This window comes from Cynocephalus volans, chromosome 8 (genome assembly GCF_027409185.1).
Source record: "Cynocephalus volans isolate mCynVol1 chromosome 8, mCynVol1.pri, whole genome shotgun sequence".
Classification (NCBI taxonomy): domain Eukaryota; kingdom Metazoa; phylum Chordata; class Mammalia; order Dermoptera; family Cynocephalidae; genus Cynocephalus; species Cynocephalus volans.
Window position 1 is genome coordinate 127,606,108 of NC_084467.1, and position 27,221 is coordinate 127,633,328.

The 27,221-nt window shown below is 44.5% G+C and overlaps 1 protein-coding gene across 2 annotated transcripts in view; it reads left to right on the forward strand.

The window, feature by feature from the left end:
- Positions 1-3,720: 3,720 nt before the first annotated feature.
- Positions 3,721-27,221, forward strand: part of PRRX1 (paired related homeobox 1) — a 69,953-nt gene continuing 46,452 nt past the window's right edge. Inside the window, exon 1 of one of the 2 annotated variants that reach the window (XM_063104521.1) lies at positions 3,721-5,037. In XM_063104521.1, coding sequence (XP_062960591.1) covers positions 4,797-5,037 — 241 coding nt within the window. In that variant the 5' untranslated portion in view covers positions 3,721-4,796. The remainder of the gene's footprint in view (positions 5,038-27,221) is intronic. The other variant, XM_063104520.1, reaches the window with a different exon arrangement.

Sequence of the window (27,221 nt, forward strand, 5' to 3'; positions counted from 1 at the left end):
CTGCAGAGGTCGTGAGGAAGAGGGTTTTGGTTAGTTACATTATCCGGGGCTTCAAACTAATAAATATCGATTGATGGATGAAAGTCAAAGCTAAAGCCTAGGGAAGGCCTACACGTGTTCAGAGATTTTGAGTTAGAAATGCTCGCCTTCCAACTCTGCCCCAAAGGAAGTCACATGGGGAAAGCGAAGCAGTGATTAAGGAACTACAGGGGCTACAGCAGACCATTCTCCTCTGGGGCCTTCTAAATTCTCAGGCCCGGCCTGCCTCCTGTTTGGGAGATGAGCGGGTGCTCTCAGCTACAGCTTCGCATCTCTGAGTCTCCTCTCCTGACATCTTTCTGCCAGATGGCTGTTCTCAAATTCTGGGGGTGCCTGGCTCTCTTCGTTCCTGCAACCTGAGCCAAGAGAACTTTGGTCCACCGATTTCCCCTTGCTCCACCCCTCTTGTGAGCACGGACTGGAGCCTGGGCGTCGAGGACGGGCTAGGCGCGGGGACTCTCGGCACTCTGGGAAGCAGCTCCCCCTGCCCGCCTCTGGGTGCCCTCGGTGGAGCGCGGGCTCCGAGGGTTCCGGGAGCGCCTTCTCCCGCCCCACCAGCCTGCAGCGGGAGCAGCCTTTCGTCGTTTACGGGGCGAATGCGTTTTCTGCCCCCTCTTGATTTTCCCTGCAGGCTGTCCCGATGGCTTTTAATTACAATACAGAACCTCAACAAATTACGAATGAGTAAACATAATCAGAGTGTGGATCCAATCCATTTGTAATCGTTAATACAGAAAAAGGTAAAGAAAGAAAAAAAAAAAAAAAAAAACACGAAGACCTAAACAAACAAAAAATGCAATGCAATTCTGCGGGGTGTTGGCCTCGAGGATTTGTTTCCTCGGGGACTCTCCCAATGCGTCTCCGCAGCCCACCCTGCCGCCCGACTCCCCGCGGTGATGTCTGGGGACACCGGGGCTTGGTCCCTGCATCTGAGGCCTGTGTCATTCCCCGGGAAGGAGCAGCCTCACACGAGCGGTGAGGACTCCCGCGAGCCTTTCGCTCTCCGGGCGCCTCCTCGGGATTCCGAAAAAAAGCGCGCTGGGGTGGCGGGAGCGGGTCCTGCAGCCTGCCTCGCCCTCCCCGGGGGCCGCAATAGGGTCCCCGACGCCGGCCTCTTCCTTTCCCGGAGCACGAAGGGACGCTGTCCTTGAGTTCCTACTTGTAGGATTCGGAGGACACTCTGCGTCCCCACGGTCTTCAAAGGCCATCCCCATTCCTGAAGCGGTGCTCCCGGCCTCGGGCCTCTAGGACGCAGGCGGGAGCGGCGCTGCCCGGGCTCACCCAGCCCCGCACCGTCGGTCCGCATTTCAGCTCTCGGTCCGACAGACGTGTCGGGAAAATATTGCGCATGCAAGTTTCTAGTATACATAAACATATTTTATCAAGCACGTCCGATGTTTTTGTTGAAACCGTTAGCAACCTCGTGGGTACTGGCACGACTGGTTGATATTAACACAAATCGGGTGAGTGATGTTCCAGAAGCGCCTGAACCCTCTGGAAAACACGCCCGATATAGGTGGAGACGTCTGACCATGTTTCCAGCTGTCCGTCTGTGACCTCTCTTCCCTGTCGCTATTCCTCAGTCACCAACTGTGCTGACAAGGCAACTTGCTTCGAAGGGCGATCTCCTCCCAACTGACGGAGGTCCTGTCTCAGGGATGCCAGAAGCCCCTTTGCCATAAAGGACAATTCGGTCGGTGTTGGGGGCGAAAAGCACCGTCCAAACACAACCGTGTAAATGAGAGTGGAGAATGCGGGAGGAAGGCGGGGCGAGGAGCTGTTTCAGATCGGGGGAGGTTTCGGGGAGGCCAGTCGGCTGCGGGGACAAATCGCCGTGGCATGGTCTGGAAGGGAGAAACGGCCCCTCTTCACCTAAGCACATCCGGCAGGACGCCCCGTGGAAACCTCTCTGCGTGATTGAGTCGCATCCACTCCAGGGGATGGCACTAGCACTTGGGGCGCTCAGCTGAGGCTCTTGGAGGCAGAGGACATGATAATCCCAGCGGAAGGCACCCCCGACACACACGCTCCCACTCTGCGCCCGCCACCCGAGGGCGCGCCCGCCCCCAACGCGCGTCCCGCTCGCCCTGGCTCAGACGCGGACAGATGATCGCCGCTTAGAGCCAGTACCGCTGGGGGGACAGAGCGACCGACACGGCGCACCTCCTGGCGCTGGCGGGGCTCTGGACTCCCGTCGGGGGTGCGAGCGGCCGGGGCGGGGGGGAGCTGCAAGGGGGCTGGAAAGAGGAGGGGGAGTGGGTGGACTAATGATGAAAAAGTCTCCACCATACCGGCTCCTTAATTAAATGCATGGAAAGAACCGAGGCGAGCACATCTGGTTTCAATCTTCAGCCCTTTGATGGCATCAAATGTTCTTTTCCCAGATCAGGGCTGGAAGTTCTGGGCTAACTATGGCCGTTTGGAGCCCAGAAACCATTTACACACACTCGGACCCTTCTTTCTCTGCAGTCGAGCCTCCTGGCTCGGGGTGGGGGGGGTGGGGGGCCTTTCTAGCAATCACGGGAGTGAGGGAGCACGTATGTATGAGTATTTGTGTGTGCGTGTTTAAAGAACGTAAAACGCCACAAATAAGCACTTAATATTTTACTTACCCGTAGTATAGTAATTCATTTCTAATGAGACTATTAAACTGTTACCAAATTCCAACAGGTCATGAAAAAACCGCTGAGCACCTCTCTGTCCTCTGTCCAGTTAGGGCTCAGCGGAGGGACGACTGAGCACCACCCGTAGACTTAGAGGGGGTACTTCAGCCCTTCTCTGTTCCGCCCCCGACCGCACCCGGGTGGACCCAGAGCCAAGCAGCAGCCCCCTCCATCGCTCCCTCCAGGAGAGCTCCTGTCTGCTCCCCATCTGGGCAGTGGAACCCTCCGGGTTTAGCGTCATCGCCCGAGGAAGCGACCTTGGCCTCCCCAAAGAGGTTACGAAATTGGCGGGGGTTGGGAAACGATGATGATATACCCCTAGAGTCTGATCCTCCCGCTTAATAAATATGTAAATTTCCTACTGCCCTGGCCCCAGGATTCCTAATGGCGAGATAAGCCTCGAATCGATTCGGTGCCCTCTACATCTCCCCAACCTGCCTTTAGTTCGCGGAGACGCGTGGGAGAGCCTCCGATTATTATCGCTCTTGTTATTTTATTGCATTATTTAATAGGCTGTCTCTCCAGAGCCAGACGTAGCCTTAATGTGCTTGCTCTCTCGCTCAGCCTCTCTCAGACGCTCCCACCACTCCCCCAAGACTATGAGAATAGCAGGAAACTTTAAAAAAAAAAAAAAAAAAAAAAGAGGGGGGGGCAGAGGGAGGAAAAACTTTGATTGTGATAGTTGTAGATTTTTTTCCAGCAAGTTTCCCCGCAGCTGTTACCGAAACATGCAAATGAGATTTTTCAACAGGCTCTTAGACAAATCTGGAGGAGTTAATGCCGAAGCAAAAGAGAATCAGCCCGTTTGAAGTGACTCTGGGTTTCAGTTTGTCTTGTCTCCCGGTGATACTATTGCAAGGGAATGATAATTAGACCTTGACTTTAAAAATCCAAAGGGGCTCTCTCGCTCCCTCCCCTCCCCCTTCGCTCCCTCCCTCTCTGCCTCTCTTGCTCCCTCCCTCTGCCTTTCTCTCTTGCTCTGATGCTGGCAAAGGGGGTTTTCTTAATCAGACTGTTTTTCGGTCCGAGGGAAAGGAGGAAGAAGGAGATTGTGATGGAGAAAGGGGGTCTGTAAAACGTCAGGCACGGCACAAAGGCTTTGCCACGTAATTACAGGCTCCTATTAAGTCGAGATCTGCCCTCCCAGGGGTCTCCAATTTTCTTGTGTTCCCTACAAAGCCTCCTCTGCATGCCAGTTTGTGCCTTTTGAAGTGCCAGAGAGCTTCTTGATCCAACTGAGAAGGAAAAAGGAGCTCAGCAAGAAGAGGGGGAGAGAGAAGGGAAAGGGGGGAACCCAGCGCCACCCTCCTTCGTACTCTTGAAGCCCTATTTTTTTTTATTTTATCTTTTATTTTTTTACTCCTTACGAAAAGTAAAGTGAGAATCCTGCTCTCTAATACATCTGCAAGACATCACCCTCTCCTCCTGAAACTTTAGTCACTCCTGAGAATCCACAGGAGTGCAGAGAGGGGGGAACACGTTTGCTTGAAGATGTTTTAAAGCTGGAACAAGCCTTCTTCTGTTGATGCTTGAACTCTTGCCTGGGAATAACTTTTTTAACCCCCTTTAAAAAAAAAATACCACTTTGATTCTTCTCTCCCACCCCTTCTTCTCTCCTCTTCTGTTTGCCTAACTCCCCCGCCCTGCCGGCCTCCCCTTTCCTCTCTCTCCCTTCCTATTATTTTTGGTGTGCGCGTGTGGACGCTTTTGAAGAGTTGGAAGGGACTTTTTTTCTCCTGACTTGAACACAGGGTGACTTTTTAATTTTATTTTTTGGTGTGGATTATCTCTTTGGACCGCGCCGGATTTGGCTTCAGGAAAGCAACCAAGGCTGCCGAAGGCTCCTGGTGCAGAACGCCGTGCTCTGCAGAAGGGGGTCCCCCGCCTTCTTTTCCACTTTTTTTTGGGGGGGGCCTTCCTCTCCTTCCCTCCCTCCTTCTCTCTCTCTCTCTCTCTTTCTCTTCCCTCTCTCTCTCTCCCTCTCCACTCCCCCCTCTTTCTTCCCCACTCGGCTCCTCTCCCCCCTCGCGCCCACAGCGTTTGGTGTTGATTCGAGCGGGAAGAGGGGGGTGGGTGGGATCGGAGGGGGAGACCATGACCTCCAGCTACGGGCACGTTCTGGAGCGGCAACCGGCGCTGGGCGGCCGCTTGGACAGCCCGGGCAACCTCGACACCCTGCAAGCGAAAAAGAACTTCTCCGTCAGTCACCTGCTAGACCTGGAGGAAGCCGGGGACATGGTGGCGGCACAAGCGGACGAGAGCGTGGGCGAGGCAGGCCGGAGTCTGCTGGAGTCGCCGGGACTCACCAGTGGCAGCGACACTCCGCAGCAGGACAGTGAGTGAGGGGCTCGTGCCCACGGGTGTGTGTGCCTGGGACAGAGGGCGGGGGTCCTGCGGCAGAGCGGCCGGAGCGGCCGGGGGTCAGGGGGCTGAAGGTCGGGGGACTAGGAGAGGTGGTGGCGGTCACCGGAGGAAGGGCCAGTCACAGGAAAGTAGAAATGGGTGAGAAAAGGAGGGCTCGGCTGAGGGAGTAGCTGAGGCGGACGCTGGTGAAGAGGCTCCGAGGCCCCGAGACGCAGGAGGGACTCTGGCCGCCGCAGACTCTCGCTTAAGCCGATCGGGCTGCGGCTCCGTGTCGGGCGAGCGCGGCTGCCTGATCATCCGGCGGGCGGGGCGACGGGGCCGGGCTGAGAAAGAATCTCTGCGGGACAGAAACTCCGGGGGATAGCCCTGTTGGAGAAAGCAGCGGGTTAAAGATGCTGAGTCGGGTTGGGAGGGCTTCTGCAGGGTGGTGTCTGCAGGCTCTGGGGAAGGCATGGCTCACAGAGAGGGACAGCGGCTGCTCCGGCTGCCCTCCCCGTGTGGGCACGAAAGGCCCGGGCGCGCCGGAGAGGCCGCGCTGGAACGCCCAGCCGGAGTCGCCAGAGCTGCTCTCTGCCCCCTGCTGTCGCCTCCACCTGCAGATGGGTTTGAGACCCCCACAATCAAAAGCCCGGCTGACTCAGGCAAAGCAAAGGGACTGTCCTTTAGGGGTGAAACCAGAGATCCTGCCCCTTGTGATCCTGAACAAGAGAATTGCACCCGGGAAGAGCGGGCTTCAAAGCCGAGGCCAGTGTCATATTCGAGGAGCTCTCCCTTTGGGCACCTAGACCTCCAGAAGAGTCCACGCACATCTCCCTGCCCCATCCTCCCGGTCTGATATCGCGCCCCATGAAAAGCTCTCCTCGAGTTATTAACCGTGCCTTAAAACATGACTGCAAGTGTATCCCTCCAGCTCTGAACGTGTAACAGACTTGCTACCTGGCTCATCACAGGTGACACAGGGCCGGATACACATAGATATTTCCTCCTTTCCTCGAGGTTGCAAGAGTTTGAACTTGGATTGAATTCCTAAAACGAGGCTGATCGCTTTCCATATCATTAGCTGGTCGCTATTCTGTCTTCAAATTTGGAATCTGTAGAACCAGAAGGCCCGCCAGCATTCTATGATTTTCACAAAGCATTGCCCATCTCAGACACTCAAATAATAGACACACAAAGCAAGCTGGACTCAGAAACAGCCGGAAATAGGGCATGGGCACCGTGGTGGGAGCTCAGCAGCCCGCGCTAAAGCAGGCCGCGGGGAGAGCCCCTCTCCATCGCAGAGCGCCCTCCCACCCCCGGTGCTTCCTTAGTCCGGGCCTGGGCGTCGCTCAGTGTTTTTAGCCAAAAGCGACCTAGGGCCCATCCGCCCTACACACTCGCAGAGGGCAGCACGGGCTGCTTGAGAAGGTCTGGCCTGGCCGTTTACTAGAGAAAGGCAGCCAACTCTGAGGAATCAGGAACCTGTGTCCCCAAATCCTGGGTAAGGGCTAGATGCAGAGGCAGAGGCGTTCAAAGTAAGGTTTTGTTGATTGGGAGGACTGCGCCTGCTGCAGGCACTGACAGTATGAGTTAAGTGTTTGCGTGGGCACTTTTAGCTCTAACAAAATGTACTGCGAAATATTATGGTTATTTTTAAACGTTTTACTACGGAAAATGTGAAACATACAAAAAGTAGGAAGAATAATATTTGGAACCTCAGCTCCACCAATTCTGCACATTCTGCCTTTCGTTTTCCCATGTCTGAATATTAATTGCAACATTTATCACTATTCGGAGAACTGAGGTTATACCCACAATAGAAAACAGGGAGGCGAAGAAACTGCTGCGTGGAAGATTCAAGGTGGGCAGGAGAGAAGAGACAGTGTTTCTTTGCCCCAAGAGGAGGCAAGTGGTTGGGAAAAACAGAGCCAAGGCCTGCGGCCTCAGCAAGCCCGGGGCTCATGGTCAGTCGCGGCAGCGGTCGGATACCGCAGGGCTAGAAGGATGCGAACCGTACCCGTTGTTTGGCTCCAAGTAGACACCACGAGAAAGGAGCTCGGGATTCCTTGTGGCCATGTAATTGGTATGGAGCAAGGCTGAGCAGAGAAAGCCGGCTGTGGAGAGCCCCTGAGCAGATTGTAGGCGACGCACTGTGGTTGGGAAGCCGCCGGGGACTGGGGAATGGCTCCAGCGAGACCTGGGCCTGGCGCCGCCAAGGCAGCGCGGCGCACGTGGCGACCTCTGGGGCGTGCGAGGACAAGCTCAGGGTTGCCGGAGGAGTGGGGACCGTGTGTCCCAGGAGAAGGGGACGAGAGTCTAGAAATGAACCCGCGTGATACTCCAGCGCATCTGAGAGTTACAAGAAGCAGAGGTCCTCTGGGGAGAGGATTCCGAAAAGAAACTGAGGCTCCGAGGCCAGCCAGGAAGAAGATCCTCTGCAGAAGGAAGATCGACAGACAGCTTGGAGCGAAGGTAGAATGCACAGCAAGGTGATAGGAATGAAATAACCATCACTCAGGCTTGGGGAAATTGCCGAGGACACACACAGACACATGCACCTATCCTTGCTTCACAGAGAGATGGCCAAGGGACCTATTCTTCCAACAAATCGTTTGTTGCTTTTAGAAGCAGCATGTCTTCAAACTCCTTCCTCTCCTCCAGGATGAGAACAGGAGACCCTGATAAGATCAGTGATAGCAAGTGCCCAGAGGACCCTAAGCCTTAGTTCTTGGGTTCCCACCAATAGTTGCCTAGAAAGCTGCTGTGAGCTACTTGGAGGTTAGGCCGCGGGGCCACAGTGGGCCTCCAGCCTGCGGTGGACAGAGAGACCCAGAATGTGAATCAGGGAAGGAGGGAGTCTAGGGGCAGAGGAGGGCTAGAGCAGGGCTCCCGGCCTGCACGGGATTGAGGGGTAACACCAGGAGTCCAGCGCTTTTTGCAGCTGTCTGGGAGTCTGCTGCAGGGTAGGGAATGGTAATTTCCTTCAGAGAGATAAGGAATACTGAAAAGATGCCTTTGACTCTTCCAGCTATATAGAAAGTCCTTATCTCTGAACTTTCTAAATTTTCCTTTTTGGCCAAAAGTAGCAAAACATACTCCACTTGCACCTTCAATACTATATTCTTAATTTAGCAGAATTTTAAATTACAACCTGGGCTGAGTATAGCAAAGAAGAGCTAGGCATTTTCCAAAGTGCGGGCTTCTGGCTAACCTCCCTACTCTCCATCTGCAATTCTGTTTCCCCACCCTCGGTTGATACACACTCCACTTTCCTCTCTAGAGAACGACTTCTTTCCCCCTTTACTGATTCTCTCAGCCCAGTAAATTTCTCAAACTTCTGAGTTCAAATACCTTAAGTGTTTAAAGAAAGGGTTCTTCAACATTGTTAGCAATCCAATGGCTAACGGGGAAATGTGGAGTGTAAATGAGGTGGTGGTAGAACCAAGATAGGGAGCGAAAGGAAAGAGGAACAGGTAACAAAAACAGGCAGACCTACTCCTATGAAGACAGTGCATCCCGCTGTCATTTCTTAATCCGAACTTTGGCAAACTTAAAAAAAAAAAAAAAAAAAAAGCGCCTGCCTTCCACGTTCCCAACCTCTAAATTAGTGAAACCAGATTGTCCTAATAAGACCTTTTGTTGGAAACACATGTAGTCATAAAAAGGTAGACGGAAAGTCAATTAGACACGCGCGCGCACACGCACACACTCACAAGCTGGTGCTAAGTGTGCACGGGGCACAGCTGGGTCCCGGGCTGCGGCGGGACGTAAATGCAGAACAGCGGCGCGGGAAATCGATTTGTCACAAAGGGAGAGGTGTAAACGCGGCGCGAAGGAACTGCCCGCCCAATCCACCAGCCACCTTCTCTGGGGCACAGCTTCGCCAACTGCTCTTTGCCAGAGAAACGCCCAGGAGAGCGGGAACATTTTCTAGGGCGCTTCCCAGTTGGAATTCGCATCAGAATATCAATTCCCCTAGTCTCAGTGTTTGCAGTAGCTATGGCGCCAGAAATTTTCTTACGCGGCCCCACCCTGAGACTCTGGAGCCCGTGCTGGCACTCTGAATCTGGGCCTCAATTATCTCTATTCGAGAGGGGAACAAAAAAACATATATCGTTTTAAGGGTAGCCTGGACATTTTTCTCTTCAGAGAGGGAAGTGAAATCCAGGATCATGGGAGGTCACTGAGTCCCCAAAGCTGGATGTCAAGGCCAGAGAAAAGATGGTGAATCCTATTTGCTTTATATTCAGGGGCAGGAGGCTGGGTGGCCCCCTTCTCTTAAAATTTGGAGGACTTCACCGTCCAGTAACTCCCGCCAGCTTTGGAGAGAAGCACGACTTCGAGTTTGAAGTGTCAGGGAGGTGGGCCTGTAAAGTCCAAGACTCCAGGTTGCCAATACTCCCGGGGGCTCCAACTCCAAAGACAGGATGAAAACCTTTCCAAGACTCCTGAGCTCCTCTCCCATGCCTTAGACCTTGCGCAGTCCTGCATTTTGGCTCCGCGACCTTTCCCCGGTGCACTCAGGTCAGAGCGCCGGGCAGCGGTGGGTCACACGGGTTCCTGTAGTTCTTTCGTCTTCCCAAGGGCGTCATCTTAGACTTTACAACACGAGTGAATAAATCATCTCCAAACCAACAAGATGTCACCCCCCCCACACACACACACCCTCTGCGAAAAAGGCTAATTCAGAAGCAGCGATGCCTCTCTATTCCGCTGACCCAGATCTGCTCTAATCTGAGCTTTGAAAGACGCTCCGGGCCAGCAGCCACCTCTGCGACCCTTTTCTATTAACTGACAGCTGTAGGTTTTCAACTACAAGGATCCCTAGACCACTTTGATTTTTTTTATTTTAAAAGATGTGTTTCTTTTACAATTCTTCTCCTATTCCTTGTTTACCTGCTGCCTCCTGATGCCGGACACGCCACCAAAGCTGACCCCTAGTTCCTGGAGAACTTCCTCTTTGGCGAAAGCACGAGCGCCCCGGGTACCCTGTTGTTGCAAAAGTCTGCGCGCGTCTGTCCCTGCACCGCGACCCCCTGCGTGTCTCCAGTTCCTGGCCCGTGCCCACTTTCAACCGCTCTGGGAATATGCATTTATTTTTTACCCTTTAGAAGAGATGGAGTTAGCAGAAACCACATGAGAAACAACTTTTTGAAATCGGAAGTGTGTTTGTAGAGGAGATAAAGTTTGCGTTTTGCTTATTTTTTGCATGTGGTGGAAGAGTTTTTGGGGGAAGAGTAACCCACCCCCACCCCACCCCCACTACACACACAAAAAGTAAAATGTGGGGCTTCGCATCCTCTAACCAAGCCTTGTACAGGGCTCTCAAAGTATTCCTCGGACCTAGAGATAGACATATACAAGAAATATTTGGATAAGAGGGCCAACTCTGTGTGTCCATATCGTGTCTAAATATTAACAAAACTACCTGTGGGTGCACACCATTGTAATCTGATTGGGACCTCGTTGGTCGATTTCTGTGTTTTACCCGAGTACCATTCCACCTTTTCGGTGTCCTTTAGCTCCCTTTTCAGAATTACAAAGAGGATGCATATGTCAACCTCATTATTATGTATCCACAAGACTTTGGATTCTTGTAAAATCACATAGCTTGGTAAGCAGGCGAACAAAAACCAACAATCTCAAACAGTAATAATAATATCATTAAACTTTCACAATCCCCCTTTTCTCTAAATGCTGTTTCTTGTTAAATCAATAAATGTGAAGATACATTACGGAGAAAACAGGCGGAACAGTCTTCGGTGTTTCAGAGTCAGCGGGTTTTTCACATGTGGACGTTCTTGAGAAAGATGTTTCCATCATGGTCCGAATATTAGTAGATTTTTGGCGTCTAATTTAGTGAGACAGCCTCAAGTAAGTAGTCATATAAACAGTTACGGACTATCGATTTTAGGTTTAAGACTAAAAATTACTATAGTCCGCTGGCCCTGGAACCACTTCTTTTGATTAAAATATATATATATATAATATTAATTATATATTAATATTATATATATATATATAATCTGGGAACCCGATTGCAGGGCGATGGCCACTTTAGCACAGGGGAAGGGAGTAAAGGCACAAATGGTGCTTGGTTACGGAAGTTTTATGAAAGAAAATAAAGAACACATGTCAGAACAAATCAATCTCGTGCACAAGTGACTTCTCAGAAGAGTTAAAGGACAATCAGAACCTTAAGGATTCTGCTGTCCCCCCAGTTCTCAAACACAGGAATAAGAGTCTGAGTTGTGACCAGAATACATTCTTTGGGTACTGGATGTCTCAGCCCTTTGCTGCACCATGTAATGAGGAATCTCTAATTCTCAAGAATTTTGGGGTTTATTTTTATCATTATAGATCCCCCGGGCATAACTTCAAGCGAGGAATAAATTTGAAATATGTGTGTTAATTTGAATCCCCAAGATCCAAGTTATGAGAAAAGACAAAGGCAGGTCCTATTCCTACTTTGCTTTCATGGAGTTAGTTGCAAGTGATTGGAAATTTTCTTAATAGGCAAGGAGAAACTCAGAAGTTAGAATGGACCTCGCATGGGGGCCTGGACAGCAGGCTCTTTTTGGATCTCACCTTTTTGAGGGGAGATGGGAGGTTGGAGGGGGTAGGTTGAGGAAAAATAAATTCAGTGGAGAATTTTAACCTTTAAAAGAGAGCCCACAGTATCTTTGGTTTTAACGGTCTCGATCTCTTCCCTTGCAAAGATGCAGACGCCCCTATCCCACCTCCGCCCTTTCCCTGCATGCGGCAACTACGCTGAGGCGCCGCTTTCCCGGCGCTGGGATGTGCGGGGGAGCCTAGGCGGACGCACGCCCCCTTGCCCTCTGCGGTCGAAAGGGGGCGCATTCTTCCTCGGCCGGGGCTGGGACCTGTCCTGTCTCTTCACAAACCCTTGGATTCGGGTAGGGCAGGGCAGGAGAGACAGGCTAGAAGACTCCTTCACACACGTGGCAAAACATGGGACATACCAATAACGTGAAGACACTTCAGGGACTATATGAATATATCCTACACACAGCGTTTTAACGGAGACATGAAGAGAGCTGGCAGGCGCAACGCCTTCCTTTCCTCCTTTAAAATAAGGGCGGTCAGGATTCCAGGGTGAACAGGAAGGGGCTGGAGGAGAGTGGAGCAAGACGACCCTGGAGTCAGTGGGTGCTAGGAATGGTGCCTGGGTTCCATGGGGTAAAAGCAGGTATGAGCCTGTAGAGATGGGTGCGATTTTTCTGAGTATGAACTGAAGGTGTTTAAAGAAAGAGGGACAGATTTGAGAGATGCAGACAGACCTGGCTGGTATTAGTGAGATGCTACAAAACTGCCATGGAAACCCTCATAATATCTAGAGTCTTTAGATAGGGTAGAAAACCTGACACACTAGAGTTAGGCCCTGGGGTTAGGATAACACTCTTTCCACCAAAGGCTGAACAGTATCTGCTCCAAGTTTGCATGTGTCTGCAACTCCAGCACCCAGCACAATTTCGAATCCCCAAATCTGACTCCTGGCCTCCACTGATCCTCCCTTTATGGGCAAGAGTTTCAAGAGACTCACAGGACAGATGAGGATAAATTCTTAAGCCCCTCTGTAAATTTTGGGATTTTCTACTTCTCTTCTTACCACACCCTGATATTGGAGGTCAACAAGACAAGGCAACACTAGGAGCAACAAACAGACAGAATGAGTATTTTGTCTTCTTAGCATAAATGGTGGTTAATACATACCTTCTTCCAAGATTATCCGAGCTGGGGTGTTCACTAGAGACAGAAGCACCAGGCCAAGACTGTAAGGGAAATTGCTTTCCCACAAACGTTTGTCTGAGAATAAGAACACTCGCCCTGTACACTTAATTTCTCATCATCAGTTATGTCATTATATTTTAAAGCACTCATAGTGCTAGAAGGTGGTATAGTTAGAAATAAGCATAAAAACAGACGGGTGCTCTCCCAGTACTCTAAATACATATCGTGAGGCCAAACCTTTTCCAAGATGATTCAGATATACAACTTGAAGGCCAAGGGACCCAATTCAATCAAAATTTGAGCCAGGATGTGCTAAGCTCAATCAGCTTGACTTTGGGTAAACTGTAAGACCTAGCCAGCACTTCAGATATGTACAGAGAACCACAGTTTTCTCAAGTTTCCATTGTTTTTTCCATGCAAATTCAGTGCTAGTCTACAAAGAGGTAGGTAAAATTGCTTTGGGTCTAGTGCGTGGTGAGGCAGTCAGTGTCCCAGCCTCCTGCCTTGGTCTGCTATCCTTTTCTTCTTTTTACTCTCTCTCTGCCCCAAAAATCTGTTCAAGATCTGTGTGCTACAAAGAAAACTGGGAACTAAAAGCTCCCTAAATGATGTTTTCTAGAATTCTTAGAAAAGGAGAGGGCTGTTGAGCTCTATTATATGTAATATACCAGGTATCTTCATGTATTTTTCCTCTCTGCTGTTTCATTTTATAATGTCCCAGTTAGAGACTTCTTGGGGATTGAGGTTTGGGAGACTGGTTATCATTCTATTTCCTTTTCAAATAATTCATGAATATATGGAATGGAAAGTTCCAATAGAAATAGGTATTGAATATATACCTATATATATTTTCATATATCACTATTAATTCAGACTGGGAGGTAACATTAAATAATTATGTACATTGTGACTTTCCTTTTTATTTCCTACCAGTGCTACTTCTCTAAATACTGTTCTGGATTACAGCAGTTATATAGTACTGGGATAGCTGCCAAACTGTTGCCTGTATTCAGTTAATGCTTATTAAGTGGTAGAATGACCTCTCCATCTTTAGTTGAAAGCCGTTTTAATCTGGTCAAAGTACTGGGCACTTTATCCTCTCCTTCCCACATTATACTCTTAGCCTAGGAGCTATCCTCTGGTCCCACCACTTCAATAAGCATATATGTACTAACAGCTCCTAGTTTGTAGTTTCAAGACCCTCCATTGGAACTGCAGATCCATATATGCAGCTACTTATTTGACATTTCCATTTGAAAGTCACAACTGTGCTTCAACCTAAAAAACAAAATATGCAAGTAATTAGCTCCCTTTCTCCAATCTGATCCTCTTATAGCTTTTCCTGTTTTCCTATATGATAACATGTGAATTCAAAACTCAGACATTTCAGACTCATCCTTGGCTCTCTTTCCTGTATGCTTCTGAACAGTCATCTCCAAATTCCAGCAAGTTTTCCTTCTAAAATCACTTAAATCCGTCTGCTTTTAGAATCTCTACCATATCTGACCTGCACTGCTCTACCACCTTCCTAACTCATTGACTCTCCCTGAATCCATGCTTGCCTTCTTCTACATGTAGGGGATGACAGAGTTGATATAATAGACCCTCAAAGAATATTTGTTGAATGATTGAGTGATAAATGCTAGTTTCTTATACCAACACTTTTTTTTTTTTTTTTTTTTTTTGAATCAATGCTCTCTCCTACTTTGGAACTCACAATTGCTTTTCATTCTTTTCTACATCAAGACTAAATTGCTGATCCTGTTTTTTAAAAATCATCCCTTAGAGTCATATTTCCATCCCCGTTCCAGCAATCTGCCTGACCATCATCACGCAGTGCAGATGGGAACTGTCTCCCCACTGTTCCCTAGTATGCTAGTCAGGCTAGTGTATTTCCTCACGTGCTCTAGTCTCATTTTTGCTTTTCTGACTTCTCATCCGAAATGTCCTTACTCTGCGCCTGTTTTTCCAAATCTACCCATGCTACCTTCCCAGGTTCCGCTCCCACTGCACTACTTTGTGAGACCTTCCCTGAGTGCTTCTTTCCAGACTAGGCAAATCCCTTTTCTCAATTTTCTCAATGTTTACTCTAGAAATAATCAGGGACTCCACAGGTATTGCTCAATTATTTTCTAAATATTTTATGATTGTTAATTAACCTTGAGAATTTTCTTAAAATTAGAGACTTTTGGGGAGAGGGTATATTCTACAGTGTATAGCACAGCTGCAATAAGCAAATAAATTAGATTTTTTGTTTGTTTGTTTAGTGTGGTTCTACTGTTCTTGTAATCTCTAGCTGCAAGTATTTTTTTTTTTAATTATAAGAGTAATACCAAAGTTCAATACATACTTATTTTCAGAAAATGGATTATTTTACATTAAAAAATTCAAATGGGAAAATAAAATCACCTATATTCCATCATTCTGAGGTAGAGATAGTTAATAACTTGGTGTTACAATTTTTTCTTTTTAATTTTTTACAAAATGTTGGATTATAGTTTATTAACATTCTTGATTGCTGATTTTTCAGTGGAGGAATTTTTAATCCCATTTTCCAAAATCATGTTTTTCTCAGATTAAAAAAAATACATAAACATTTAACCCTCTTGTTCTTATCAGAAAGATTACAGAAACAAATACACACAACAACAAACAAAAGTTCTCCAGGGAGTATGAGAGGTGTGGCATTACAGTTAATTCCCAGCTTTCTCAAGTTCCAGTGTATACATTTTCAGCAGTAAAGTCCTTTAGAGTAAACAGTTCTTTTCCTTTTCTGCTTGTTCTAGCTGGGAACCTTCCCTAGACATGAGCACGTGTCTCCTTTTGAAACTGGAAAAGCCTGTATAATCCCTAAAGGATGTTCCTCGAGCATAGTTAGAGAACTGCTACTCAAAAAACTAATTTTTACATGGTTTGGTAAGGAAGAGCTCACAAAATGAGTGGGAGAGAAAATATCATAGGGGACTGAAATTTTTCTATTATTGTTGATCCCTGGATCTTGATTTTTTAAAAAAATATTATTATTAAGTGTCTTTAGACTCCTACATGCCTTTGTAGAAAAAGAAAGAGGACAACAACATTTATCTCTGTATCTTGTAGAATGATGACTAGGTAGGACAGTGACATATTCCAGGGCACAGTAGTTGTGTTTTGACAGAGGAAGAAGCACTTATTAAAATATCAAAGACAATGCATTTATCTAGACATAAATGTCTACAGTACTCCAGCTTTTATTTAAAGTGATAATCATAGGGAAAATATAAATTATTATTATGAATTCTATTTAAAAATATTCCCAGGCAAATGGATATTAAAACATTTGCCTGCTAAACAGCTTTTATTTAGGGAAAGTACTAGCAAGTGATATCATGTAGAACAGAATTTTATAATTAGGAATTAGATATACCTTAAAATCTTTCTTGTTCTCACAAGAAAGGGAGTACAGAGAGTAATCACCATTTCTGAGAATTAAAAACCACACTTTCCCAATAAAAGTTTCTGTAATTCCCCACATTGCCTATTTCTAAGGGAAGAAAGGAAGAGAACCACCCAGAGAGCACTTTGCCTGTAACCAGATGTGCCGTTCAGCAGCTCTAATCCTCAAGACTGGGGTAAGACCGCAGGATGAATCCTCAACACATTTAAGAAATAAAATGTAATTTAGTTCATTAATCATGGAACTGAAATCTGCAGTTTTGCTAGACATATTTCAAAGACTGAAATCCCTTCTGACAAGAGAAACAGAAAATAATATCACTGCACGTTTGACTGTTACCGTCTGTTCTTAGCTTCCCTCAGGGAAGAAGAGCTTTTTCTGAGTGTGATCATTTTTACTTAGAATATATGAACTGCTACTTAAATTTATATCTTCTCTCTTTCTCTCTCTCTCTCTCTCTCTCTCTTTTTTCTTTATCCCAACATTCTTCGTTCTCAAGGTGGTAGGAATATTTATTTTCTGCACTGTTTTGGATTTTTTGATTTGGAGATTCAGGGCTACCTTGAACAGCCAGGAAATTCAATCTGTGTTTGGGTAGGTCTTGAAGTACAGTCATTTTAATTGAATTAATATACTCAAACTGTTGGTTTATTTAATTCTTTTCCCTGATTACTTGTATGAACCGATGACATACTTTGTCATAAAGTATTAACATTAATAATATGAAAGATAAAGTGAGATAAGACATGAAACTGTTTCACAAACTTTAAGAACATACAAAAATGTCATTATACTTTATAAAGCCAATTTTAAGAAGGAGGTAAGGCTAGCATAATTATTTTTGTTTTACAGATAAGAAAACTGGCTTGGAGAATTTTAGTAGGCTGCTATGAATTGACTTGACTCTTGCTCTTCTGATCTTTTAATTTTTTTTCATTGTATCCCACTGTCTTTGATGTGAACCATTTTTTTTAAAAAATGCATTATTGTCTAGTCAAACAATACTGAGTTAGAAACGAGGGGTCTAGCATGTCAGTTCCCAACACATTGCCATGCTGCACAAATCTTTTAAGATACTTCTGGCTCATATTCTTCATTAAAAGTGGGTATGTGACTGCTGTACCTCTTTTCTTCATGGGAGTATAACAGGCCAAAAAGAGACTGCGTTTGAGAAAATATTTGAGAAATAAAGGGTTAGACGTAGGTGCATTATTATACCATAACAAATCAAATGGAGAGTTTTCTAAATTAATTTACCAAGTAAAGATCAAACAATAAGAATGCATTTTATTCGGTCTCTACCAAGCCCTCAAAAAGTGAGAAATCTTTCATTTAGTTACAGGGACATTAGGAGTTTCCACCCTTTCTACTCTGGATTCAGAGAATTCCATGTTAAATTATGGTTCTACCATTTACTTGCCAACTGATTTTAGGCAAATCTCTGAGTCTCAATTTCCTCATCTATAAAACTGGCACGTTAATTTCTATCACACAGGTCCATTGTTTGGAATAGTGAGATAACGCAAGCAAAACTACCTTGCCCATTGAAGCACTCAATTGCTTGCCCTTTTCCTATTTTCCATTTCCACAACATCTCGGCAAGTATCACTTATTGCAGGCTCGGATATATATTCAATGTGGTTGCCCAGTCAATGTTGGAGGCCATTTAATGCCAGTGAAATTAGGAATATTCCCATACTCCAAAAGCCAAACTTTTACAGCATGTCACACATTGAGTGACTAAGTAGGCATTCATTTGTTTTTTTATCTACAGTTAGAAATAGATGCCTCGTGACTTTTAGTGACTCTCATAAGGCCACCATGAGTGCGTGGCAGGGCTAGGAATTTGGCTCAGAAGTTCCTGATTCTGGTCATCCCCTTCAGGCCACTCTTCCTCTCTTCATCATGAAACAATAAAGCAAATCTTCTGAAACTTTCAAATGGGACCAATCTTTTATATTTCCACTTGCATCATCCATCACAGCAGACTTTACAGGGATTGAAGAAGACAAATCCCTTCCCTCTATTTACCTTCCGAATTTTATGAAGACTACATGACATATGGTTAGGACACAAGGTGTCAAGACTTTTTATCCCTGACCTGACCCATACAGTAAGTTTGCAGGAGGCCAACTGTGTTAAATTGTCCCTGTAGTATAATGCCTCTAACATAGCACCATCTTACTATTCCACTGAGATTTCTGTAGGGTTTACTTAATTTTTTGTAAATGAATAATACTCACCATGTTAACTGTGATTATACATAAAGCTGCCATTCTTTTGCCAACTTAAATTCCCTAAGCAGTTGAATAAGATAAACATTCTGTCCTAAGTTTGATATGTGACCTCTTTTCATACATATCGCTTTGAAATCTGATCAGTCTGGAACACATACAGACTGGATTTCTATATCATGAAGCATCCAGGACTCTTATTTTTTGCTAAACAATTAAAAACTAAATCTCCCTGGCATTCTTGGGTAATAGATCGACATGGCTAATTGTGATACATGTGGAGAAAGCGGATCACTTTGACAGCCGTTTATTGCGAGGGTAGTGTGCTAGAGAAGCAGCTTCCTATGTGCCTTGTGCAAGAGAGAGGCAGGTCATCTAAATAAGCTAAGTGGGTGTTAGGCAAAGATTAGGATCACAGCTCTGTTGGAAATAGCTGTTCTGACATGGAAAAGTATTTGTACGTGTTTATTAAAAGGCTGTCTATGCTTTGCTATATCGTGTAGAGTCTCTAATTGGGGGGTTAAATAACTCTGGGTCATTATTCTCCCTTGGAGAACATGATGTCCTTCCTCATTTAAAAAAAAACTTTCCTTTGGTCCTTGTTTTTGTCATTTCTTTCTTCTGTCTATGACTCTCCCATGTGCAGTTCATTTCTAGTAATTTGAAGAAAAGAGATAAAGAGAAAAAACAGATCATTTGATTCTTTCTACAATGCGTTTACTCTAATCCTGTGTATCTTAAGTGTATTGCCTGGTTCACTTGCATCAGAATGATTTGGGGTGTCTTAAAATGCAGATTCCAGGGCCCCACCCATACCCAGTAAATCAGAATCTTCAAAATACATGGATTTTAAATATTCCAGATAATTTTATATATCAGAATTTGGAAATGCTGATCTAGACCTCTTTTCTCCCTTACTATTGGTATAGGATAATGTATTTCCTTGTGACATCAACTGCATTGTATGTGTTTCATTGGAATTTAGTTCTCCCTCGGTGCCAGTCTTATCTTTTTAACCAGGTGCATGCAGTTTTGAAGACAAGGCAGAGAGGCAGACATTCTATGCCTCAGAGCACTTATGGTGCTTTTTATATTATAGGTGGCTTAACACTCAGTTACTGAATAAATGAATATATGAACAAACAAGAGAAAAATAAAGAGCACACACGCATACGATAGCATTTATTAGGTGCCTGGCAGTGTTCTAAGCACTTCGGGCATAAAACCAAGAAAAACAGTTTGCAACTATTGGAGGATGTAAAAATCCTAAGACTAATTTTAAGTGATTGTTATCTCAGAAGAAAAAAAGTGTCAAAATGGCCATCTATCACACAGATACTAATAGTTGCAATTTAATTTCAGTTTTAAGTATAAGTAAGTTTTTAGATGTGACTATGCCATATTTAGGCAGTTAAATTTACAATATTTTGTATCTTACAGAGTACTTTCTTTCAGGTGGTTGATAAAACATAATTTTTCTAATATTTTGAAATTTTGCTTACTTATTTTCTATGGTTTGATAACATCAAGTTTTAATTTACCTCATTTTCAGATGCTGACTTGTGAAAAGGTTGTATTTGAAATCTCGACACAACTTTTCCAAATGTACCCTGTTTGAAAACAACTAAATTTATTCAATTAGTGAGGTACTGGTCTTGGTACATACTACAGTTATATCTCAAATATACCCTTTTAAGGTATGCTGTGGGGCTCTTGTCCTAAAAGGATTTCCTATTAAATATCAGACTTTATTTCTTTTTTCTTTTTTTCTAATTAAGCATATGTAATCACAGATTGCTGTCCGAAGGGTATATTTGTTGGTCTGTCCTAAATGACAGACCATTGAACTAATTAAAAGGAACTACATTTAGAAAAGCAGGATGGGTGTGACTTTAGAAAGCTCAGAGGAAGAGAAAAAGAAGGGAAGACCCTCGCAGAAATGAGAAAGGGCAAAACACAGAGGTGGAAGGCTTTCCTGGAGCCATATCTGCAGCAGAGACCACGACTGAGTTACAGGCTTAGAGAAGCCCATCTGGGATCCTTTGGTGACATGAACTTTGCTCTAGTGGTTTATGACATCACTGGAACCCCCTTGGTGGAATTACAACTTCATAATTCACAGTTAGCTCTTGTTTATTTTATATTTAATCATATGTGGAGCACACTGGCAGCACACCCAAGGGGACTATGTGGTTATGCTCCTGCAAATCTTGTTGTTGCATAATTAAGTACATCAGAAGTAATTCACCAAGTGTCATAGCATCCCATATTTCAGACCTTGCAGATGCTGGTCTCTTGTGATTGTCCTGCTAGTTATCGCAGCTGACTCACCTTCTCAGTGAGTTTTCCTTTTGGGAAAACAGTTACCAACAAGAGCTGGGTTTCCTAGTTTAAGTACAGTTTTCTGGATAGAGAGCATATTCAGCATATTGCTTCCATAAAAAAAGATAATTCCCCATGATTCCCCACTGACTTCTATAAAGTAACTGTGAAGTGTGGTTCTAGTCCTATTAACCTATGCGGATGTAAAATGTATCAATGAGACAACAAAGAAGGTTTCTGGATAGGCAAGGAGACTTTGGATTTGCCTCCATGTTTCTTTTGTGTTTGGCCCTGTAGCTCAGAAATGATTCCACTTAACTAGTGCTTTTGAGTCTCTCAATGGGAGAAAGGAGCTAAAAGAAAGAAGATAAGATTTATTGAGCACCCATCATGGACCATCTGGTGTTAGGTGTTTTATACTAGTTGTGTTGTTTAAATGTTTACAATAATGCTGAGTGGTAGATATTGTCACCCCAATTTGCAAATAGGGCTTTGAAATTTGGAGGAGGCTTAGCAACTTGTGTGAAGTCTCAAAGTTAGTTATTGATAAAACCAGAACTTGTCTTGACCCCTCTGGTATACTGTATTCCATTTTCCTGTCACTGACACTCCAGTGTCTAGAAAATTGGAAGAAGGTAGTAGAGTCAAATGGCTTTTTTGTGGCATTTACTCAGTGAAACACTGAGCTCCTGTGACTGTGGTACCAGGCAGTGTATTGGGATCACAAATTAAAAAATGAAAATCATCTTTTAGAAAATGGTATCTTTGCAAAGAAAATCCCCCGATGGCACTAGATACTTTGATGTCAGTTATGCAGCAAAATTGAGGTTAATTACAGGGCTCAGTGAATTTAATGGAGTAAGTTGGAAAAAAAGAAACTGGGGAGAGCTTTCCTGAAGGTGAGGAGTTGAATTTGCCTATGGCCCTTGCCAACAGTATGACCTTGAACGTGCCACCAAGACCTTCTGAGCTCTACTCTTATGAAACGGGAATAAAAGAAATATCTTGACAAATCTATTGAAGATTAAATCAGATACATATGGATCCATCTGTGATCTCCTAATTTGCATCAGGTCTAATACTAGATTGTAAAACATTGAAAAAAAAAAAGTGGCTGGTTCAAAATTTCTTTTGCTATGGGAATGAGTTTTGTTTGTTTAAGTTAAGAATAGAATTTTATTTGAAAGATTCAGACAGTAATTTGTAATTTGGCTGTCTGGAACTAGAAATTCATTTGTCCAAATGCAGTGTTCTAAGTGCTGGTTAGGTTCCCAGGAAGCCTCCAGAAGATTAGTAAATGTATGATATGGTTGAACTGTAGTATTGACGGAAGCTGCTGAAGTGCTGCATCCCAGAAGGAAGTGGCTTTTTTTTTTTTTTTTTAATCTCCTCAATAGTGAGGAGAAAAAGGATGATCCTTCCCTCTTTACTAATATAGGGCCAGTGCTAAGCAAAATTTAGAACTAGATGAATTTAGTCTCTGGGCAGCCTTCTCCCACACCCCATTTCCCCCCGGCCACTAAGGCCAGCATGAGGTGCTGCTCCCGGTGCTCTCACATCCCCCTTTCCAGCACCGGCACATTGCATGGTTTCTTTCAGGTTGCCAGTGAGGTTTCGGTAACTCAATCATCCTACTCATCCCCCTTATCTATAGTTCCCTGCCAGGAAGATAAACACAGAGATCAGTAGCTGAATGAGAAATAATGTCCTTAATTGTCCTCATCTGGACAAACACTTAATAAACCCTGAGCCCCTTATGCCCCCATCTTCTGGATTTGCAGATATAACAAAGTCAGAGGCCTAGGTCTAAATCTGTTATGTTTGCAGAACAGACTCCCACTCCACTCTATTATTTCTCTTTCACTCATTTTTTCATCCATTTGACAAATATGTCTTGAGTACCAATGATGTGACAGTCACTATTTTAGGTGCTATGGATATATCAGTGAACAAAACAGACAAATTGCTTTTTTTCATAAACCTCACATTCTCCTGGGAAAGAGGCAATGAAGAAGTAAATGAACACACACCTAGGTAAATAATTCAATTATGATTAATAATAAGTTCCATAAAGAAAATGAAACAGACTTATTTGAACAGGGAAATGAATGGAAAGAAGGAGTTAACCACGCGGAGAGCAGCGTGAAGAGCCTCCCACGCAGAGGGCGTGAACAGAAAGTGCAAAGGCCCTGAGGCAGGAGCAAGCTCGGTATGTTCAAGGGACAGAAAGAAAGTCAATGTGACTGGCAAACAGAGATGGGAGTCTGAGAGAAGACAAAGTCAGAGAGGCATTTAGGTTCAGGTTGACAGGGACTTGTAGGTCATAGGGAGGAGTTGGGCTTATATTCTAAGTGTAATGGCAATGGAAACCCTTGGAGAGATTTAACCTGGGAAGTTTTGTAATGTGATTTAAGTGTTTAAAAGAACAGACTGACTGCTGTATGGAGAATGGATGTTAGAGGAGGAAGGAGAAGCAGTTAGGAAGTTATTGCAACAGGCCAGGTGAGACCTGATGGTGTTTTGAACTGGCCGTATGGATGATGAGCTGAGCAAAGTGGTGGGCACCCAGAGTGTGCTTACTATAGGGACTCAGGGGGCTGAAGGGAGCCAGCTGAGCTTAGTAGATGAAGAAAGAAAAGAGGAGACATTGTCAATGAGACTGTGCATCCAGGCCTGGAAGGACTGACCCAGGGTGCTCACTTTTCTTAGCCTCATCTTTTCTGTTTCTGTACCAGGTTTTTTCTCAAACTTCCAGTCCTTTCCGTGGTGGGCTCCCTGGAAGCAGGTGATAGAGGAGAGGGAGTGGTTGCATGCTGCAGGGTGTGAAATGATAGCAACTTTTTCTTGAGTTAATTACTTGAAAATTTAGAGCCTATAATTCAGGCACGGTCTATAATTTTCCCAGAAAGGAAGGGTTCTGTTTTAAATTTTGTAAAAGCAGCCCTGTTGTAATTTAGCAAAATACATCAGAAGACAGCATTGCTGAAGACTGCAATTCAGATATGTGAAGACTTGTGTAACTGGAAGTTCTTAGGAAGTTATTTGTGTTTCCTGGGTCCCTGCTCCTTAGTGTGTATACATTAATGGAACGAAAGGTCAAATATCAGCCAGGGCTTTTCTCCAAACAATGAAATGGCAATCATAGTTCAGATGAGCTGAAATCAGAAAACTACCTGCTGCCAGTCGTTTGGCTAATAAATATTTATTGTGTGCAGCATCATGCCAAGCACTTTGAAGGATATTAAGGAAGGGGATGTCATGGCCTCTTGCCAAAAGAGCCAGTCATCTAATTGGTGAGATGAATCCACTACTCTGCCTCACATAGCTCACATTTAGTGTAATTTTAACATGTATAATCCTGGGACCACTGGTCCTCCAATCCTACTCCTCCTGTTTTCTCTATCACTCCATGGTACCTCCAGCTTCCAGGCAGCACCAGCTCAAAACTTCAACAGCAATCCCAACTCCTTCCTGTCTTTCATTCTCTGTGCCTGTTTCACAGGTCTACCCTCTCTTTTTTTAGGGCAGATATTTTGTATTACTAAGGCTTGATCAGATCTTTCCTCATAGTTCCTTACACGTGGAACCTTCTATGACCCCGAAGTGATTCCAGACTGTGGGAATTTCAAACCTGTAAAAAACCGTGAGTTGGAAAACTATCAGAAGAAACTAATTGAATAGATACATCTTGCTTTTAAAGAAGACTTTGAACCGCAGATACTTTAAACATTCTGCAGTTGGTAGCACCATGAGAGAGTTAAGAAATGTCTTACCATCTCATCTTCCTCAGCAACCTTCCAACACTTTTCATCATTTTAAAAATAATTTGGCAAATGATAAATTATAATAAACATAAACCTGTAATTATATAATTAAGGAGACCATGCACGGAGGTTCAGTATTTGAAAAGAAAAACTGGACTTCATAGAGACTGAACCTTGAAACAAGATGACAGTCATCTGACTTCCAAATTCCAGTTCAGAGCCTATCAGTTGATTAATTTCTTAGAACAGGAAATTTAATCAATATTTTTCCTGAGGCTGAAAAAACAAGGCTTATTTGGGGGTTATTTGAAACTTATCTCTTCTTCTGAACCTTCACTAATGTCTTAGTTAATGATCTGGAAAAAGGAGCGGAGGAAATTGGGTCAGAATAAGCCAGTTTACACCAATTGTGACTGGACCCACTAGTCCTACCCATCTCCTGATGCAGGAGGACACCGAGGACGGTACGCGGAACACTGCGGGTAAGGCCTGCAGCCTGGGAAGCCAGTCAGAGTGGGCTCAGGCTTGGGAATTCCTGTCAAAGGGTGATTCAGGTCTGGACCAGCAACTGACTAGGGGACAACTCAGCAGCCCTCTTTAGGTTGACTCAGAGCCAGGGGATTTGTTCAGCCATCTGCAAGACACATTTAGAGGGAAGATGATTTGGGAATTAAAGTGCTTTCACCCAAACTTGAAAGTATAAAGTATCCATTTTAATGGATGGAAAAATAAAAGAATTAGGAGTCAGAAAATCTAGATTTCAATCCTGCCTCTTCTGCTTATGTGTGCCCGTCTTGGACTCTTACCTATCTGTAAAACAGAAATGATAATGTCTGCTTGGGGCACAATGGGGAGGAAAGGATATACATGGTTTGAGATCTGAGGAACACAGCTATAAAGCTCTAGTGTAATGAAAGGGTAACAAACTGCTAGGGATTTAGAAGGCTGAATTTTCATATCTAGGAGGGATACATAAGGAAAGGCTTTGTGGAGGAGGCAGCATTTGCGTGGGACTTGAGTATACTAGAATTCTTTTTTTTTTTTTTAACAAGTCAGAATATTTTGAGATAAGCTAAGAACAATATAAGCACTAAACAAGCAAATTCAATTGGAAATGCGCTTTCCAATCCCACAAGAACCCTTCCAGGGCTGAAGGGTGAGGCCTGTGAATTTCCTTGGCAGTAGTTGACATTGGTTCACTCTGTTATAGTTAAAAATACAGACCCTCCGCCTCCAAGGCTGTCAATCCGGCACCTTTCACCAGCATTAAACTCACTTAAAAATGATTTGAAACAACATTACATAAAAAAAAAAGCCTGGTAGATTTTTAGTTGACGGTACAAAAAAACAAGTTGCTGTTTGTGTTCCAGATATTTTAAAAATATATGGTCTGGTGAGTGGAGAATGGCAGCTTGGAAAAAGTGCAGGCTTATAGGGCCAAAAACCTAAGAGGGCAAAAGTGGGCAGCTTTGTGTTTTGTAACCCAGCTTTTCTTTAAAAGGAGCTATGGCAGCACTGGAGAGTGGGGGAAGCAGAAGGGAGGAAAGAGAAGTGGGGAAGAAAATTTCTCACTCAAATAACCCCATGGTTTTCAGCAAGGTCAAAAGTCTGAGAGTTCTGGAGTGCCTTGGGGAGAGGGACTAAGGAAAATGTGACTTGCCAAGGTCAGCAATTTCTGACACTGACTCAAATTCTAGCCTTAGGGGGGTAGCAATTTGATGAGAACAGGGGAAGAGGTGGCATGAATAGATGACATTTAACATCGGTAGGAGACAGGCGGCTGCAGCAGCTTTTGCAGTCAATCCAGGAGGAACATGTCCAGAACAAACAGAGTCACCTCTTAATTGCCTGCATATGGATTTCCCACTTGGTGGATTCTTTTAAATCTACAGTTGACACCTCTCTGTAGCTTGCACACTCCAGAGTTTCTTCATTTCATTATCAGAGTCTATACTTCGAGAATCCAAAATCATTTGGAAACTAAATCTAGGCAAAACTCATTAGAAATGTACACCTCCTAGGTAAATGAAAACGAAGGAACTATGTAATGTTTTTCAGTCATAAATACAGGAGGCTTTTTGACTGTCTTTTGTTTGGTAACTAACACTGTCGAGTGCCTTGTAAATGGCTATGCCTTGCTTCTCTTCAGCAGTTAGAATAAACAAGGATGGACTGGGCAATTCCCCACCCCTACCCCAAATGCAAGTCATTTACGTTTTCTTATGAATAGTAGCCTTTTATCTGAGTACCACAAAGTTAAACAAAAAGCATGATTCTGATGGTAGTAAGAGCTTTTTTAAAAAAGGTCACCTTGACCATCCAGAATTTCTTTTTTCTTTTTTTTGTTTCTTGTTTTTTACAAGTCAGAATATTGTGAGTGAAGAATAATATAAACACTAACCAGGCAAATTTCAAAAGGCCTTATGTGAAAGCTGTTTTTAAACAATAAGAAAATTTTGGCATCTCATATTTACAGTCTGTTAAAAGCATATTCAGTAAACAAGTCCATTGGAGGTACTTGTTGAAACTAAACAAGGACTCTTGGTTTATGAGCCTCCTTTTCCAGTCTCTTAAAGGCAATGCGTTTGAATGCTCAAGGATGCCCCATGACTTTTGCGAATTCTTTCTTTTCCATCTTAAAACAATAGTTGAAGAGCTTTGCTCTCAG